Genomic DNA, 18145 nt, shown 5'->3' with positions numbered 1-18145 from the left:
CAGATAATTGCACTAGATTGATCTAAAAGCCCTCGGAGCAGGCTTGTTGACTGCATGTGTGCTTCTCGTCCACCCCAGAAGGGCCTCTCTGGGGGCTCCCAGGAGGATCACAGCCCTGAGCAGAGCACAGGGCAGGACAGGCTGCATGCTGGGTGGACCTGCTGCCCCCTCTACATACACATACCCGTGTACTCCCCCATACTGCAGCCACTATACTGCTTGTGTGTGTGCAATGCCATGCAAAACTCCACTGCCCATCCCAGACCCCCCCCAACTATGCACCTCCGAGGGAAACTCACTGTACTGCTCACCCCCGCCCATCTCCCACCCACCCCCCAAGTGCACACTGAGGAAAACACACTGTACCCTTCACTCCAGACCCCACAACTGTGAACCACCGAGGGAAACCGCACACTCCGGGCCCCCCTGCACGCCAAGCACCGGCGGGTCTGTGTGTGCGCAGCGCTGTTTACAGGCCTTGACCGCCGTCTCGTGCCTGCACGTGTCCGCGCCGGCCCCGTGAGGGGAGCGCACGCGGGGCTCGGCGCATGCGGCCGCCCGCTCCCTGCCGCGTGCCTCCCGCGCCCGCTGCTCCGCGGCCGGCTGCCGTGGCTATATTTAGTGGCAGGGGCCGGTGCTGGCGCGGTGCACGGCCCACCTGGCACCGCCGTCGGGACCGCCTGGGCCCCCGCCAGCCGCCGCGCCGGGGACCGCAGCCCGCCGGGGAGAATGGCGGCTCTGTTCATCCCCCGGCTCGGTGGCGCTGGCGGCGGGGGGCCCCCGGGAGCTGTGTGGGGCTGTGGCAGAGTCCAGTCACTTCGCACACATACACACCCAGTATAGGATGGGGAATGTTTTCGGGGTGTAAATGAGCCTTAAAATTGTTGATACTGCTGCTTCCTGTCTCTGAGGCTCAGGCTCGGGCTGGGGCCACTCTTGAACTTAGGACAGCCCTGCCCCAAGGCTGTGTACCCCAGGGAGGGTTAGGCGTCCCTGAGGAGGTGGGGACGCTAAAGAGGGGCCAGGGATCCCAAGGACATCAGCCCCCAAGGCTCACCCAGAGCAGTCCCACAGGGAGTGCTATACTGGGCACAGGGCACGGGCTGGCACGCGAGGTCAGACCCAGTCGCTTGCCATCGTGTTTCTTCCCGTGCCAGGTTTATTTTGTCAGTCCCCGAGCAGCGGCAGGGCAGGACAGTGGGCACAGCCCCATGGGGCCGAGGCGAGGGGGGCGACGGCGGCCAACGGCTGTTTTGGTTCCTCGGCACAAATGACGCAAGTTCCCAAAAGAGCCGGGCGGGGGGGCTGCGAGGGATGTGTCAGCTGCCGAGAGGCAGCCAGATGTGCTCCAGCAGCTCCAGGGCTGCTGCCCGAGCTGATGCGGCCAGAGCACAGCCCCACAACGATGCCCCATAGACCACCCCAGGGTAGTTTGCCCTACAGTGAGTGCGCACACCCGGGGTGGCATTCACCAGGCTCCCTATCCCACAGTGTACTTTGGTGCTGCTATTGTCCCTTCAGTATCCCTCAGCCACCCATGCTGCCTAGCCAGGCTTTTGGTAAGCCCACGGGTGTTTGGTGGGGAATCTGGGGATGCTCACAGGAAGACCACCAAGGCATGCAAGCTGGGGCAGAGTTCCCATGCTGCCACCCCTTCAGCATGAGGTGGGGATCAGGTGCACCTCAGGGACCACCACAGGGCCCATGGCTGAGCATGGGGGTACAACCAGCGGCATGCAACCCAGAACCCTCACAGCGAGCTGCCAGCCCTGGGGGCACCCTGGCACCCCCCCAGTGGCAGCAGGGTTGATGTGGCCCCAGCATGGGGGAGCCATGAGATGAGCTCGGGACATGACTCCCATCTCTCCCTCCTCCTCGCAGCTGTGCAGCAGATGGGCTTGGAGGAGCCCCTGCTTGGCACGGGGCAGAGGGCCCACAGGGAGGAGCAGTCCCCAGTGGGGGCCCCCCCCAGCCCGCCGAGGCCAGAAGGGCTAAGCACATCCCCAGCCAGGAAAAACAGGCCCCAGCGTGGAGCACACGATGCCCTGTCGGTGCACACCGCAGAGCGCTGGAATAACAGCCCTCGCTCCCCAGCCCGCCGCTTGCTATCAAAGGGCCCTTCTTCTGCTCGGCCTCTGCGGGGATGGGGCCGGGGGCCCATCGAGGGCTGGTGGTGAGAGGAGGTAACTGCTTCACACCGGCAGGCACCGGCTGCACCCAGCCAGGTGCCGGGCACGTTCCGCCCCATCACCCTAGGGTAGCTGGGGATCCCTGGGGCAAGTGGGCATATTGCAGTGCCAGGCCCAAGTGGTGTGGGGGTCACTTGGGTCAAGCTGTGGGGAGCAGTGTGTCTCAGGAGCCCTGGGCACGTCCCCTCCTGCTGCTCCAGTGGGGCTGCGCTCGCCCCGGCCAGACACGGTGCACCCCCGAGAGCCCCTGCGGCTAGTTTTGACCTAAGTGGTGGCCCCACGGCACCAGGAAAAGATGGCGAGGGGGACAAGCACCCCACAGGTACCTAAGTCTGTAATGCAGCGCGGGCACCCCTCCGTGTACCTGCGACCCATGCCCAGTCCCCCACGCAGCCTCGTCCCCCCTCCCCGCACCCGACCCCACTCCGCCGGGACCTCGCCCGTTACCCGTCTAAGTCAGCCTCGTGCCCCGCCCAGTTCGGGTCATGGCCACGCCCCCTCGGGTATCTCTGCCAATGGGAGGCGCGCACCTGCGCGGCTCCGCCCCCGGGCGCGCGGCTGCCGTGCGCTGTCTCCATGGAGAGAGGCGCGTCCCGAGGCGCGCACGCGCTATGGAGCCGGGAGCCGGCTGCGCCGGGGGATGCGGCCCAGGCCGCGGGCAGCGAGACCCCTTGGGGTAACCCCCGGTGGGGAGAGTCGGGGTCCAGGGCCTGTGGAGCATTAGGACACAAAGGGGGAATGCGAAGACGGTGGGTCCGGCCCGTGGGGAGGTCGCAGCAGGCTGAGCTCAGGGAGGGGGGTCGGAAGCGTGCTGGAGGTCAAGGGGACGGAGGAGAGTTATAGAAGGGGAGACCCCTCGAGATGACAGACCCAGCAGCAGGCACTGCTTCTGTCCCCCAAAATGAGAGGAATTCCTTGTCCTTTGCCCCCAGTGTGGAGGTGACGCTGCAGAGAACCCGGGGTTGTGCTTGTGCTGTTGGGGACTGGGGACAATGGGGGATGATGCAGCCCACCGCTTTTCTTCAGCGTTTGTTCCCATTTGCAGGGGCACTTTGACGAGCCATGTAGATCCCAGATGCCATGGGGAGAGGCCACCGTGCAAGGTCCAGGGTCATGAACCTATGCCTGAGGTGCCCGTGGCGAGGCTCCCATGCCGCGGTGAGACACTGACAGCCAAGAGGCTCCAGGAGATGTCAGACACAGTCAAGCCACTCCAGGAGATGTCAGACACAGATGAGCTGTCTACTGTGTCCCTACCAGTTGTGCCCAGCAGGGTGCCATCCCCAGAGACTGGGAAGGATCTCTCTGGGATCAAGCTGCCTCCCTGGCTTGGAAAATGGGGGACTAGTCCCGAAAAGGAATCCCCAGCCACAGTGCCGGCACTGCCCCCTACCCCACCCACGCCAGCAGAGAAGCCCAGCCAGTCGGTGCCCCAATGGAGCCGTGTGACTCATAACTGGCAGAAGGAGGTAACTCCATAAGCAAAAATGACCCTCAAAGTTAGCTCCATTGTGCTCCACATGCTGATCTTGTGAAGCTCCCTGCTCCTGGGCAGACCTCTCTCTTTAAATAACCACCCGGATGACCTTGAGCCCAGTGGGATAGAAAAGGGATGAAACTCAATAGCACAAAAGGCACAGACAGGCATGTGGGGAGTAACAGTAACAGTAAGGCAGGATGGAATCTCGTTGCTGGGGAGCAGGAGCTGTGTGTCACTGCCCATCATGGGGATGTGGGGATGCCAGCTTGGGCAAGCAAAGCTAGGGGGCACCTGATGGACCAAGCTGAGCCACAGCCTGGGGACTCCATGGGTTGTTCGAGTGCTGTAAGAATGCTTGCCCAGGGCCAGTCTGGGCACCCAAGTGCTTGGGACACCCATACAAGGCTGTCCTCCAGGCACGACAGGTCAGCACTGCTCCAACTTTCTCAGGTTTTTGGCCAGAAGGACCATAACACCTCTTTACAGCTTATGCCTCTAGGGCTATGCATGCATGGGGAAGTGCAGAATGGGCTCCTGCCACCTTCCACAGCCCCCACTGTCCATCCCCAGATACTCGTGGACCCCCTGGACTCTCAGCCAGGGAAGGATTTGGGCAGTGAGGACTCCCAGCATGACTACCATGGACTACCGATCCATCAGTTTCTCTCCTCACTCACTGACAGTTCCCTCCCGAAGGACTGCCCACCTCTCAGGGCCCTGCTGCTGTGGCAAGGTGAGGCTGACCCCAACAAGCCGTGCTGCACCCTGAAAAGGCAGCAGGGGAATCTTAGCTGGGGGGGCTAATGGCACCTTCCCCTCTGCAGGGCAGCGGAAGGCCACACTGGCATCCATACTCTACGAGAAATATAGGCAAGTCTGCACTCCCACATGAGACCCACCCTTGGGGGTGTGCCCCAGAGGAGGGGACCTGGGGGGGCGGGGATCTCAGAGCTGAGAGGTGCGGGGTCTGCTCTGGCTGCAGTAAGGAGAGGGAGGAGGAGATCCGTCCCCGCCCAAGGCGCATGGAGTCTATCTCCACCACGCACCAGGACTACAGCGCCATGGGTTTCCAGTCCACACCCCAGCCCACCACTCAGGTACAGGCAGTAGACATCTCCCCCCCACAGCCTGCAGCAGCCTCCAGGGAGGCTGGAAGGCTCCCGTGTCCTGCTGAGCATGCCATCCCCTCTGGCTCACATTTTGCTTCCACTGCAGCCTCACAACTACCTAACTGAGCAGCCAACCAGCTTCTGGCTGGAGCAAGCCCGTGGAGTACCAGTAAGGCCCCCACAACCCTGTCCTGCCAGCACCCTGGGGGTCTCAACTGCTGACAGAGACCTCTCCAATTCTCTCCTCTCCAGGGTGTCACCACCCTCTTCGGCAGAAACATTCCCTTCAAGAGGAATGCAGCCTTCTCCACTCCCATTACCATGTACTTAGGACATCCCGAGCCCTTCAACCTCTGTGACCCCTACGATCCCCTGAGCAGCCAGCTCCAGTCCCACAAGCAATAAAAATCAAGGGGACACAGATGGTCCCAGCACCCTTGCCCACCCCAAGGCTGTCCTCAAGCTGGATGTTCGGAGGGGGAGCACTGTGTCCCTGAGATCTCAATTCCTGTGAGACCATGAAGCAAAATGGGAAACCTTCTGCCCTATTGCAAGTTGCTGTAGACCCAAAACACACTGTGGTCCCAAGATCTCCTTAGGGATGGAGGGAGAGCCCCTGGCACAGCCCCATCCCCTGGGACATGTCCCCCCCCAGCTCAAACAGTGGGTGACACGCAGCCGTTGTTCCAGTCCCCAGGCACAGGTGTGTTCCAGTAAGAGGCGGCGGCAGTGGGGCGGCCAGAGCATGAGCTCAGAGGAACGCATTGCAGTCCTCACGCCAAAACAAACCCATGGCAGCCCTGCCTTCTCCAGCACCGCCCAAGCCCTCAACAGCCGCTGCTGTGACCGCCCAGCACTGGCTCCCCATGCCTACACCCCAGCCCACACCACAGACAGACCCCTGGGATACAATCTCTCGGGATGTTTGAGGCAGCTGTCGCCAGCCTAGGCTGAGTTTCATATTGGGGTCCTGCCAGCCTCCCTCCCCACTTGGCATGCTGGGGCAGAGTGAAGTAGAGGCCACAGAACAGATGGATCTGGGGAAGTTTGTATTTCAACAAAATAGTTGCAGTGAGTCCTATATTTACACCTGGAGGAGGGATGGGTATTTACATGACCCGATGGGGTTATATACAGGGGAAGGGGAGACTGGGGAGGGGGGGAGCTGCGGCATTGAAGCCTGACCTGGCCAAGGAGTCAGTCTTGGCAGGAATCCCCATTTCTCCCCCCACCCCAGGGAGACGTTGACATGGGCATGACTTCTGCTGGGGGCCAGGTACTGAAAAGAGACGGCAAAGTGCCCTGCGGGGCAGCCAGGCCCCGGAGAAGCTCAGAGCCAGCTGAGCCACAGGGGAGAGGGCAGGGATGGCTGATCTCAGAGGGTGGGTGATCCCTTGGGCTGGAACAGGGCTGGTTACCCCACTCCAGCACAGGCTGTGGGGAAGGTAGGCTTTGCTGGTGCTGATGGAGGGGGGCAGACGGTGCTGTGGCCGCTGCCCCACCTTGCCCAGGCCCTGCTGAAGCAGGGGGGCTACAGAGGCAGGTGGATGCAGTGATTGGGGGGTGGGGGAGGTGGTGCCGGTGCACCCTGGGGCACCGGAAAGCACGGGTGGCCCCATTGAACTGGTGGCTCTGCCACAGCCACTGGGCTTACATGACTTAAGGGTCTTTCCTCTCTCCCAGCAGCCAGTATGTCCGCATCTTTCCCTTGCCCTGGAGGCAGAGGTGAGCAAGTTAGACCCTGCCCACCCCTGGGGCTGCGTCATGGGTGTCATCCAGCCCCAACCCACCTCCCCACCACATTCCCCTGTGGTTGGAAGGGCTGGTACCCCACCAGCATCACTGTGCCCTCACCTTCATTTCTACATCACCACGCAACTCCAGCTCAAAGCAGCCAAACTCATCCAGGACTTCTTTGGTGGCAGATGAGACGTGGATCTTCAGGGCTGAGTAGCACAGAGGGGCAAGAGAGACATGGCTGGGTGCCACAGGAATGGGACACACCCCATGGCTCTGGTCCTCAGCTACCAGCCCCATAGCTTACCCTGGCCATTGGATTCCATGCGGGATGCGGTGTTCACCGTGTCCCCAAAGAGGCAGTACCGTGGCATCTTCAGACCCACCACTCCAGCGCACACAGGACCTGCAGGCACAGAGGCACTCTGTGGGATGCTGCAGGGTGGGCAGGTGGGTGGGTGGGCGAGCACACCCCAGCTGGCTGGTGTGGGGGCTCACCGGTGTGTATGCCGATGCGCAGGTGGAGCTGGTCGTTGGGACGGTGACGGATCTTGAAGGTTTTGACAGCCTCGAGCAGTGCCAGGGCCATGCGGACAATCTCACGGGCATGGAGCTTCCCGTTGCGCACTGGCAGCCCCGAGACCACCATGTAGGCATCCCCAATGGTCTCCACCTGTCAGGGCAGGGGGACAGGTACAACCTGGGCTCCTTGCTGCCTGCCTCACTTTGGGGGACTGTGCTTGCTCACCATGCCACTCACCTTGTAGACGTCAAAATTGTCGATAATGGCATCAAAGCAAGTGTAGAGATCATTCAGCAGCATCACAACCTGGATGGAACAAGGGTGTGTGTGCATCCGGGAGTGGGCATGTCCCCCCAACCCCAGGGATGGCACTGCCAGGGAGTGAGACCTCCACCAGCCCCACAGAGGTGCTGCTCCCCAAGTCCCGCTCTCACTTGCATGGGAGTGCTCTCTGCCGAGAGGGCGGTGAAGCCAACGATGTCACTGAAGTAGATGGTGACACTGTCGAAAGCCTCAGCCCGCACTGTCTCTCCACGCTTCAGCTGCTCTGCCACAGAACTGGCAAGGAGAGTGGTGAGCTCCACTCCAAACCTGCTGTTCCCCCTGCAACCCCTGCCCCACACCAGCATGGAAAGCTGGCAAGGGACCCCATGCTTGCACAGCACTAGGTGCATGCGGAACCCATGCAAACCCTCAGACCCACGCACCCCCTTGTGTCCCCCTCTCACTGGGGCAGAATCTGGTAGAGGAGGTTCTCTGCTTTGCGCTTCTCCTCCAGGTAGGCCTGTGTCCTCTCTTCAACCAGCTTCTCTAGGTTGTTGGCATACTGCTCCATGCGCGACAGCAGGTTGTCCAGGATGCTGGTGCTTCCCTCCCTGCTGGGGTAGAGTCAGCTGGCACTGTGGGAAGAGGTGCCTCCCAACCACCACCCCCATGGCTGTCCTCTCTCCCACCCAGGGCCACCATCCCTGCACGCCAACCACCCACTTGTTGAATCTGCGGATGAAGATCTTGATCTGACTGAAGTCAGGGCGCTCAGCTGGCTCCTGTGCCCAGCAGCGTTCCATCAGCACTGCCAGCTCCTCGCTGTGCACCCCGATGTCGATGGAGGGGCGGAAAAAGGGCTTCTGGCTGTTACGCACCTTCTGCACAATCTCTGCCGGGGTGTGGCCAACAGTGAGCACCACACCTCCGTGGTGGGGCAAAACCTCCACACACGTGCTCTCCATCCTCACCTTTAGGGCTCAGGTCCATGCCCTCAATGTAGAAGGGACCATTGCGCAAAGCAACCTCCTGCACGATGATGCCGAAGCTGTAGACATCAGCTTTCTGCATGCCCGGGGTGGGCAGGTGCCCCTTCTGCAGCAGCTCTGGGGCTGTCCACAGCTTCTCTGGTGGGACAAAGCAATGGAGCAGTGAGACAGGGTCACCCCATTCCCCTAGTCCTCCCAGGTAGGCACTCACTGGCATAGAGCGCATGCGTGTCCTCGTTGTCGCTGGGCGAACGGAAGCTGGCCAGGCCATAGTCGGTGATCTTCAGCACAAAGCGGCTGTCCACCACACAGTTGGATGACTTGAGGCTGCCATGATGGCCAATGATGCTATTGTGCAGGAAGGCCATTCCCTGAGACAGATGGACACAGTGAAGCTCATATCTCTCAGGCACCTCCCCCATCCCCTCACACCCCTCAGCTGGGTACCTTGACAATGTCATTGATGAGGGAGTAGCGAAACATCCAGTCCAGGTTGATGCTCTCATTCTCCAGGACATCCTGGGGTAGCACATTGAGTAGACTTCACCAAGCACCCAGGTTATGGTGATGGCAGCCTCACCAAGTGCTCAGCTGGGGGGGGTTGCAGCACCCACTCCCACCCCTTCACTGGCCTCTGACACCTGCTTGGACAGCTCCGCTGTCAACCTTATAGGGAGGGCTCAGGTGGCCACCAGCATCCACAGCCCTGTCCACAGTGCCCAGCCCAGCTGGGTCACCAGGAATATCTAAGTGTCACCCACAGTGCCCCCAAGCCCCGCTACCTGCAAGCTGCCCCGTGGGCAGTACTCGGTGATGATGCAGATGTTGGGGGGGTCGATGCATGCCCCGATGAAACGTGTCAGGTGGTTGAACTGGATGTCTCGCATCTGCAGGTTGAAGTGGACCCAAGACAGTCTTGAGGTCAAAGGGCATGAGCTGCTGCTCCTGCTCGCCTTCCACATGCCCAGGACAAATCCCTGCACCCCAAGCAGGTCACCCACCCTAGCCCAGACCCCAAACCTACATGCTTTAGCTCAAAGAGCACCTGCCGCGTCAACTCGATGCGCTTCTTGTTGATGTGCTTAATGGCCACAACGTTGCCCTGGGGTGTTTGGGAAGGGGAAAAGGTAAATGTCCACTGGATGAATTTGCGAAGGGGAGGAAACAGCCAGCATCCTGCTGGATGGGGATGCAGCCAATGGGGAGCACAAGAGAGCTGGGGCATTTCAGGGGAAGGGCTCAGCTCCCTGCCTGCTGCACTGACCTTGAAGTGGCCGGTGTTGGCGAAGATCTGGTACTTGCCATGGGTGGTCATCAGGGAGCCATAGCTGGAGCCACGCTGCGGGAAGGAGGAGATTAGGGAGAGGAACCCTGGGATGGAGGGATAGCCCACACCAATGGAGCAGGGCAGGGACATCCAGGGTGTGCAGGGGATGGTGCAGCATGGGCTCTAAGAGTCCAGACAAGCTCTGCATGCTCTGTAGTAAAGGTGAAGACTCCGGGACGAGGCATGGTACACTGCACGGAGTGCAGGACATGGATAAGGTATGTCTGTGTAGGGGTTGGAGGGCAATGTCGGGGCTTGATGAAGTATGGTGCTACACAGAGGATGGATCTACGGTGGTTCTGCAGGGAATCGAAAGTCATGCCCGGGATGGTTGGAGTAAGTCTCTAAAGGGAATGGAGAGCTATGTAAGGATGAAAGGCTGTGTTGAGGAGAGACGCAGTGAGGCTATGGCTCTGTAGGAAACAGGGCCATGTAAGGGATCAGCAGGGAGGGGTGTCATGCAGGAAGGGAGGGCAGCACAGGGGCAGGGTGGTGCCTGAGGGATGGCTCCTCTCACCAGGGACAAAGTGAGACGGCTGCCTGCTGCCTTGTGGTACCGCTCAGGACTTCCAAACTGCAGCTCATCCCAGCGTATCCTCCAGAGCATGCTGGCAAGCTCCTTCTCCAGCATCAGCTTCCTGGAGGACACAGAGGGGTCAGGCCCCCAGCCCCTGCCCTGCCTGCCTGCCCATCAGACAGATGTTCCCCCAGTCCTGACTGACCTGAAGATGAGGAAGCTGGAGATGCCAAACATGACAAAGGTGAGACCAGTGCCCAAAGCCACGATGGCCAGCATAGAGAGGGGGGCTGCAGGCAGGAGAGGACATGTCAGGGTGGCCCATGTGGCTATGATGGCCAGACTGACATGAACCCAAATGGAAGCTTGCTGTGGTCCAAGGGATGTGGGGACCCAGGACACCCACTTTTATCACAGGAGGGGTCATCCACATCAAAGACACAGGGAGGGTTGTCCAAGGGGGGAGCCCCCTTCACCCAGGGGATGGGTCGTCCCAGCCAGTGGATTTGCTTCTCCACACCTGAGTAGTGTCCCACCACCTAAGGCAGAGAGAGAGATGAGGCCACCCCCAGACCCCACCACCCAATCCCCCAACCCCAGCCAGGGGGACCTGGTGCTGGCCCCCACCTCATACTTCCCGGTCTTGGGGTCGCTCATGGCCCATAGGTTGAAGTCAGTGTCCCGGTCATTGTTGCTGTCCATGCTCACAAGCCCTGTCACACCTGTGGGAAAATTAAGAGGCAGGTGGGAAGGGGACTGAGTTCCACTGCCCCCACTACCCAGCTGCCCCCATCCCAGTGTTACCCTGGAACTTGCGGTCCCGCATCTTCTCGATGATGTGGGTGGCGTTTTTCTTGGAGCCTCCCTCGCGCAGAGTCTCATTCAGCACCATGGCATACAGCAGCATCCCATCATAGAAACACCCCGCCACCAGGTTCATCTGCCAGGGGGAATCTGAGCACACCCACAGCCACACACACAGGAGCATCCCAGAACCCTCACACCAGGACCACATACCCACCCACAGCCCCATAACCCCTCTGGGGCAAACATGCACTCTGCCGGGATGGCAGTCCCTGTGGCTGTTCCCACCAGGGATGACCCCTCTGGCACTGTCTGTGGCTGTGTCCCACCCTCTGCATCCTGGTGAGGTGCCTCAGACCCATGTAAAAGGACCCCACAACCCCAGTGTGCAGGGGGACTCACTCACCAGAGAGTAGTTGAGCTGCACCCCAAATTTCTGCTTAGCTCGCAGGATGAGCTGCGTTTGGAAATGCTGGTACTCAGGGTTTTGGGGCTCGTAGTAGGTGATCACCAGCACCATCTGCAACCAAGCACAGCACCCTGGTTCACACACCGGAGCCAGGCTGGGAAAGTTTCTGTCACCAGGCAGGTGGGCACAGCTCACCTGGAAAGCCTCACGCAGCCCTGAGTCCTGGCCGGGGCTCTCCTGCCAGGGCTTGAAGGAGTCACGGGCAGAGTCGCCCCGCAGGCTCTCCCCAAAGACATCCAGGTAGAAGAAGACATAGTCGCCATTGGTGAGGTTCTCCTGTTGCGCCAGCTGCATGATCTGCCGCAACATCTCTGGCGGCCCACAGAGATACACCACTGCCAGAGAGAGGCAGGGGCTTCAGTGGGGCAGGGACACCCCACTGTACCCCAGGCCCACAGCCAGGAATGGGGTAGGTGGGGCAGAGCAGCTGCGGGAGCACTCGGTGGCTGCGGAGCGGGATGGAGCAGGCAGATGCAGCAGTGCTTGGCTCACCGCCTCCCTGCGACCCATGGCCAGACTCACGGCCCTTGCTGGCACAGACCCACTCTTGCCCCATCAGTCACTTCGAACTGAAAGGGGAGAGGAGAACAGGGAAAAACTTTCTCAAAATCATGAGGTGGATGCCCCAAGCACAGACCCCACACACCCTGATCCAGCAAAAGCCAGCCAAAGGATGTCTCCCCCTGCATCCGTTTCCCGGCTGCTCCGTGCCAGCCCTAGCCGCGGAATCGGGGGGGCTGGAAGAGGCACTGGAGCCGCGCGCCAGAGGCCCCCGGGGAACCCGAGCCATGGAATGGGACAAACCCATGTTTGGGTTCGTGGCCGGCTGTCCGTGTGGCAGGAATGTGCAGGTTCCCAGATTCCAGCACCTTCCGCGGCCGCTAATTGGAAACAGAGCATCTTGCCGGTGTGACCCACACGGCAAGGGGGTGCCCGGGCTCCATCGGGCCATCTCGCCTGTCCCCACCCTCTGCTGGGGGCTCAGTCAGCCCCCATGGGATGCCCACTCAAGTGCTTTGTGGGGCCGGCACGTGGCTGGCACAGGCCATCACGGGCGGTGAGGACGGGTGCCTGAAAGTGTCCGAACCCCCCCGAGCAGGGGCCCTCCGTGCCCTTGCTGAGGATCCTGACACTGCCTCCTCCCTCCCCCCGGAAAACCAGGGCCCCTGCTCCAGCCAGTCTGGCTGGGAACCCGGGATTGAGCAACGGAGGAGGCGGCGGCAGCGGGTGCTGGAGGAATGTCACGCTTGGGCGCTGGCCCCGACACACAGCTCTGCTGCATGGGGCCCAGCGCCCCGGCTGGACGCGGGGAGTGGCGGGGCTGGGGACAGCAAGGAAGGGGGAAGGGGTCTCTGCTGCTGGAAGGCACCCAGCCAGGCATGCACCCAGCCATGTGGGCAGCAGGGCTGGCAGGGTCATCCACGGGGGCAGTGAAGAAGCCCACAGGTGGGAGAAGAGACCCAGCACAGGCAGCTTGAGTGCATGGAATCCATAGCAATGTGGGGAGCTGCTCCTGGGCACGGGGGAGAGGGAAATCACAGCACCGTGGGCTGTGTGTGAGCAAAAGCCTGTTTCAGGGTTTGAAATGGTTCCCTCTGAATGCTGCAATACTTCAAATAAACACTCTTGGCTTCCCCACTTCACTAGTCCTGCATCAAGAAATGTCCCCAAATTTCTCTTCCAGGATGGACAGCTCAGCACCTCCCCAACATGCAGAGCCTGAGGGTTCCCCCCAAGGACATAGACGGGACCGTCCCCATCCCACTTCAGGCGCCAAGGAAAGGGAGCCACAGGGGCTGGGGAGCCACAACAGCTGGTGGCAGATGGTGGGACACTGCAGGCAGCCAGCCCCTGCGGCGGCAGCGGCAGCAGCAGCAGAAGCCTGCCTGGTCAAAGGCCACCAAGCAAGGGGATGGACGGCGCCTAGACAGCTCCCTGGGGACAGGTCGCATGAGCTGTGAGAAGGAAGGGTCGGTGCTTGGGGCTCCCCCTGAGGCAGGCAGCTGCCTCCAGCTGGCAGCTTCCTGCAGAGCCAGCAGCGCCTTAGGGGGCTCACGCACACCCCAGGGGCCGGCAAATAGCCAAAGGCAGCCTCAGCATCACCCAGGACAAGGGGAATGAAGTTCTGCAAGGTTAGATTGCATCCAGGCCCCTGACATTTATCTGGCAAAAGTTGCAGGCGTCTCTGGCATAAGTGGCAGAGTGCCAGGTCCCAGGGAAGGGACAAGGACCACAAGCATGAAGATGAGGTGGCAGAACACTGCTTGACCCGTGCATGATGGAGGATAACCCTGACATGAGGGTAAATCCCGGGTTCAGGCAGAAAATCCCAGTTTCAAGCAGTCCTACCAGCACAGGGCACTACAGTGCAGAGGCTGTTGCCCTAGCCCAGGGAGAGGGTGGGGGTGAGGGCCAAATGCAATCCCCTCCAGCAGCACCACCCAGCCATCTCCCCAGGCAGGGCACCTGGGCTTTTTACAGGCAAATGCTCCGGTAATTCCCTCAACCACAGCTCTAATTATATCAGTGCTTTTGCAAATGGCTAGAGAGACGTGGGCTCCTGCACGTCGCCCAGGCACCAGAGAGAGGGGCAACCCCACCCCCCCTCGTGCCCATTCATCTGATCTGTGGATGTCAAGAACCAGCAGTGTTAGGGATGCACAGAGGGGCAGGAAAATGGCTTTCTCTAGGAAATGTTTACCAAACTCCTGCCTACGACTAGGGAGAAGGAAGGTGATGCCAAGAGGGATGATACATGGTGTTATTGCAGGTCATGACCATGGATGCAGCTGAAGACCCTGCCTCCATCTCCACACCATTCCATGCAGGGGTCCAAATCCCTGGGACAACCTCGCAAGTCCCCACTCCTTGCCCCACACACCTTAGGTAAGAAAGGACCTATGTCGAGCTCTGAGCACCCACCTCTGTGGGGCCAAGCACTCAGCCCCACTCAGCCCCACACCCTGGCACCATCTCTGAGGTGTGGCCAGAGAGGCCCAGATCCTCGCAGGGGAAATGGAAATAAATAATCTTTCAGGTCCCTTCCAACCCAAGACTTTCCATGGTTCTGTGATACTATGACCCCAGCTTAGAAAGCCCTCAGCTCTCTGTTCATGCCTGGCCTTCTCCCCCGGCAGGCACCAGACCCCCTGCCTGCACCAGGAGGAATTGATTCCCATCGTGATGATTTATGGCACCGAGATGGAAACGTTGATGGGAATCACTGATTTCAGCCCTTCTCCCTGCAGAGTCCTCTGCCCTCATCCTATAAGAAGCTCCAAACTGCATGGCTGGTGATGGCACATGCAAGAGCTCCCATCCCAGTGGGGCAGCCATGGGATGCTCACTCCATGGACTCAGTCTGACTGGCCTCAGTCCTGATAGGAACCCAGTCCAGCACCCCAAAGCACCTCCCCCCTGCAGCCTGGTCCTGCCCAGCCTTGGAGACAAGTCCTGCTGGCCCATCTGGCTCCACTTACCCTGGCTAGATGTCCTTCCTAATGACACAGCATCTCAGAATCCATTAAGAAGCATTGCAGTGTGGCTGACTCCAGGATTGATACACCCTGCTCATCAATAATGAAAGAGCATCAGACTGCCCTTGCTCTCCAGCTGCCTCTGTAAGCCCCTCCATTTCCTCCTGCTCCCAATATAGCTGCTCTCCTGGGGCACTCACAAGGCACCAAATTGATTTATCCCTCCATCAGCAGGGTGGAGTTATCACAGCCCCATCCTGTGGGTGCAGCAGGGGCAAGCACAGCCTGGGGTGCCCAGGTGCCAGCCTGGGGGGCTCTGCCTGAGCACGGCACGGCCACCTGGGTACGTTGGCACCACGGTTCTCTAGGTATGTAACCACAGCTGATGCTGTCCTTCAGAGAGGCACATCCACTCCATCACCTTCGGCCTCCAAGGACATGCCTGGGTCACCCTGATCCTCCTAACAGAGAGGGTGGGGTGGTCCCACGGGCTGCCCCTCATAGCATGTGTCCCTCCAAGCTGGGGGTCTGCCCCAGCTCTTGCTGGCAAAGGTTGACCTGGCTGGGGTCCTGGGAGGGAGACATTGTGCCCCCTCCTCCTGCTGCATCCTGGCACCCCTGCTGGCACAGGGTTTGGCCTGGAGAAGGGATCAGGTCCTGTCTTGTCCTCTGTGAACTCACCTCCTGTGCAGGTCCTGCTGCTCCTCCAGCCCCACTGTGACAAAATGCAGTCAATCCTCATTGCACCCCACACAGAGCCCATTTTGCCCACACCTGCCTGTGCCCCACATGGGTCCCACTTTGTCCTCAGCCCTTTCTCACGCCCCACACGGGCCCCACTGTGCCTCCAGCCCCTCCTTGTGCTCCACAGGGGTCCCACTCTTCCTTTGGCCCTTCACCATGCCCTACCACAGGTGTCCCTCTGCCCATTCCCTGGTGCACCCCACGAGTCCCACCAGTTCCTTGGTCCCTTGCCATGCCTCACATGGGTACCATTTTGCTTTCAACCCCTCACAAGTCACACTGTGTCCTCAGACCCCCATGGTGCCCTGCAGAGGTGCCAGCATCTCCTTGGACTGTTGCTGTTGATCACGCTGCATTCTCACCCCCTTGCTGTGCCCCATGTGTATCCCACTGCCCTCTCTGACATTTGCTGTACCCTATGTGGACCTCCACTGCCCCCTGACCCTCTGGTGTGCCCCAGACACGTCCCACTGCCACCCCTGGACCCTTTTTGTGCCACACGTGCATCCCACCGTGTTCTCAGTCCTTTGCTGCGTCCTCCAGCGGTCCCACTGTATCCCCATTGCCTCTCTGTGCCCCAGATGGGTCCTGCTTCTCCCTTAACCCCTTGCTGTGCTCTACGTGTTGTCCACAGTACCCCAGTCCCCTTGCTGCACCCCATCCGTCCCCCTGCTGTGCCCCAGACGGGTCCAATGCCCCCCCACCGTCCCCCACACGGACCCCGTTGCACCCTCAGCCCCTCGCTGTGCCCCACAGAGGGTTTTGCCTCCCCTCCTCGGGGCCCTACGCAGATCTCCCGAGGGGAGCCCCCTCTGTTCTCCCTTCCTCCTCCCACTCCCACACCACCGCCCCCGCTCCTCGGGCGCCCAGCCTGATCCCGCCCGCGGTCATCGTGCCCCCCCCGCACCCCACGCCGCGCCACCCCACGCACCGCGCCCGTTGGCTTTTATGAAGTGGACGGCGGTGTCGGGGCCGCCCTCCTCGGGGGAGTAGATGTGGACGGTGACGGTGAGGTTGTTGCCATCCTGCAGCTCCTGGTAGACACCCTCTACGGTGAAGTAGTAGGGTCGGTCGTCGGTCTTGCGGTCCACGTAGAGGAGCACGGCGCGGGCGCTCCAGTTGAAGTGCGCGTGGAGGTGGGAGACGAAGGCGCCCAGTTTGGGTGCCGAGGGCCCGGTGCGCACCGTCGTGCTGTAGTGCTCCCGTTTGCGGCTGAAACCCGCGGCCACCGCCCCGCCGGTGATGAGGGGCAGCCGCCAGTGAGAGGCGAAGCGCCCCACGGAGGCGGCGGGGTACACGCAGCCCGGCCCGAACAGCACGTCGGGGTCGTGGTAGAGCTTCAGGTCCACGGCGTTGAGCGGTGCCACGTACTCGGAGCAGGCGCCCTCCAGCTCCGAGCTCATGAACTCGACGCGCACCGAGAAGGGCCGCGGCAGCAGCGGCGGCTCGCCCCGCTCCAGCGCTTCCAGCGCCAGGCTGAGCGCCGGACCCACGCGCGGCCAAGCCCACGCGTAGCTCACGTTGCGCTCCGGCAGCACCACCGCCACCGTCAAGTTGGCGGGCGTCCCGTCGGGGGTCGCCGCCCGCCGCCCCGCGCCCGTCGGCACGGGCGGCAGCAGCAGCAGCGCCAGCAGCGGCAGCGGCAGCGGCGGAGCCATGGGCCGCGCTGGCTCCTCCGCCCCGGCCGCCGCCCGCCGCTCCGGCGCCCCCGCCGCGCCCCCGCCCCGCCGACCGCCACCGACCGCCCTCCCCCGGGGGGGCGGCGCCGCCGGTCCCCGCCCGGCCGGACGGGCACGGGGATGGGCGGCACGCGGCGGGGCGGGGGGCGGTGTCCCCGGAGAGGGGGGGTCAGGGGTGGGGCTAGCGGGGAGCGGGGCGCTGGCTGGGGTGGTGGGGGCATGGCGGGGTACTCGGCGTCTCCGGCTCACAGGTTGACGAAGGGCTACGGGATCGCCAGCGGGGGGGTTGGAGAGCGCGGTCCCCGGGTCCGGCGGCCCCTAGTAGGCAGGGACTGAAGAGGGGGTGCCTGTGTTTTGGGGGTTCCGGGAGGGGAGGTAGGGAGGGGCATCCGTGTTCGGGGTCTCTCCAGCGGGTAGGGGACCGAGGGAGGTGTACTTTGGTTCCGGTGAGTTGCACTGAGGGGGAATAGGAGAAGAGGGCGTCTGTTTGGAGCGGGGGATCGGGGTGCTCGGCTTCTGGGTGGAGGGGTTGGGGGCGGGCTCCGGGAGGCCCCGTCGGGGGATTAAGGGCAGGAAGTCCCGAGAGACGGCGGCTCCCGGTGGGCAGGGATTGAAGAGAGGGTACGTGGGATCTAGAGTCCGTGAGGGAAATCGGGGAGATAGCACTGGGGTTTGGAGTGCCCCCACTGGGTGGGGGATTGAGAATGAGGTACCTGGGCTCGGGGAGCTGCAGTGAGAGAGCGTCCGAGTTCTAGGATACCCCAAGTTCTAGGGACTGGGGAGGGGTTGTCTCATGCTGGGGGTCCCCTGGGTTTGGGGAGGTCAGTGGGGCGCGGGG

At 61.8% G+C, this 18145-nt stretch overlaps 2 protein-coding genes across 3 annotated transcripts; one reads left to right on the top strand and one right to left on the bottom strand.

The window, feature by feature from the left end:
* Positions 1-2812: 2812 nt before the first annotated feature.
* Positions 2813-5214, top strand: LOC120765663 (uncharacterized). Of its 2 annotated transcripts, none has more exons than XM_040090748.1 (4): positions 2813-2938; positions 3235-3658; positions 4240-4402; positions 5031-5214. In XM_040090748.1, the coding sequence occupies exons 1-4, from the start codon at positions 2928-2930 to the stop codon at positions 5135-5137; spliced, it is 705 nt and encodes a 234-aa protein (XP_039946682.1). In that variant the 5' UTR covers positions 2813-2927; the 3' UTR covers positions 5138-5214. The 2 variants fall into 2 exon arrangements, with proteins under 2 accessions (XP_039946682.1, XP_039946683.1); XM_040090749.1 differs by lacking the exon at positions 5031-5214 and adding an exon at positions 4494-4585.
* Positions 5215-5846: 632 nt separating this feature from the next.
* On the bottom strand, positions 5847-17286 carry NPR2 (natriuretic peptide receptor 2). Its single transcript, XM_040090669.2, has 22 exons — positions 16560-17286; positions 11544-11743; positions 11346-11459; positions 10940-11075; positions 10763-10857; positions 10542-10674; positions 10341-10425; positions 10136-10256; positions 9556-9630; positions 9316-9393; positions 9074-9178; positions 8739-8810; positions 8503-8662; positions 8274-8429; positions 8026-8194; positions 7767-7913; positions 7473-7596; positions 7276-7344; positions 7014-7188; positions 6823-6921; positions 6633-6724; positions 5847-6491 (listed from the first exon to the last, which is right to left on the bottom strand). Exons 1-22 carry the CDS (start codon positions 17284-17286, stop codon positions 6438-6440), a joined length of 3186 nt encoding a protein of 1061 aa, XP_039946603.1. The 3' UTR covers positions 5847-6437.
* Positions 17287-18145: the final 859 nt, after the last annotated feature.

The sequence above is a fragment of the Hirundo rustica genome, chromosome Z, assembly GCF_015227805.2.
Source record: "Hirundo rustica isolate bHirRus1 chromosome Z, bHirRus1.pri.v3, whole genome shotgun sequence".
Lineage (NCBI taxonomy): Eukaryota > Metazoa > Chordata > Aves > Passeriformes > Hirundinidae > Hirundo > Hirundo rustica.
This window is presented reverse-complemented; position numbering and strand designations above follow the sequence as displayed.

Excerpts from the sequence above, each read along its gene's own strand:
- NPR2 (XM_040090669.2), bottom strand. The coding sequence starts at position 17,286 with ATGGCTCCGCCGCTGCCGCTGCCGCTGCTGGCGCTGCTGCTGCTGCCG. Across the intron at positions 10,257-10,340 it reads TCCAGCTTCCTCATCTTCAG|GAAGCTGATGCTGGAGAAGG; the intron begins GTCAGTCAGGAC and ends TGTGTCCTCCAG. Across the intron at positions 9,394-9,555 it reads CCAACACCGGCCACTTCAAG|GGCAACGTTGTGGCCATTAA; the intron begins GTCAGTGCAGCA and ends CAAACACCCCAG.
- LOC120765663 (XM_040090748.1), top strand. Across the intron at positions 3,659-4,239 it reads CTCATAACTGGCAGAAGGAG|ATACTCGTGGACCCCCTGGA; the intron begins GTAACTCCATAA and ends GTCCATCCCCAG. Across the intron at positions 4,403-5,030 it reads GGCCCTGCTGCTGTGGCAAG|GGTGTCACCACCCTCTTCGG; the intron begins GTGAGGCTGACC and ends TCTCCTCTCCAG.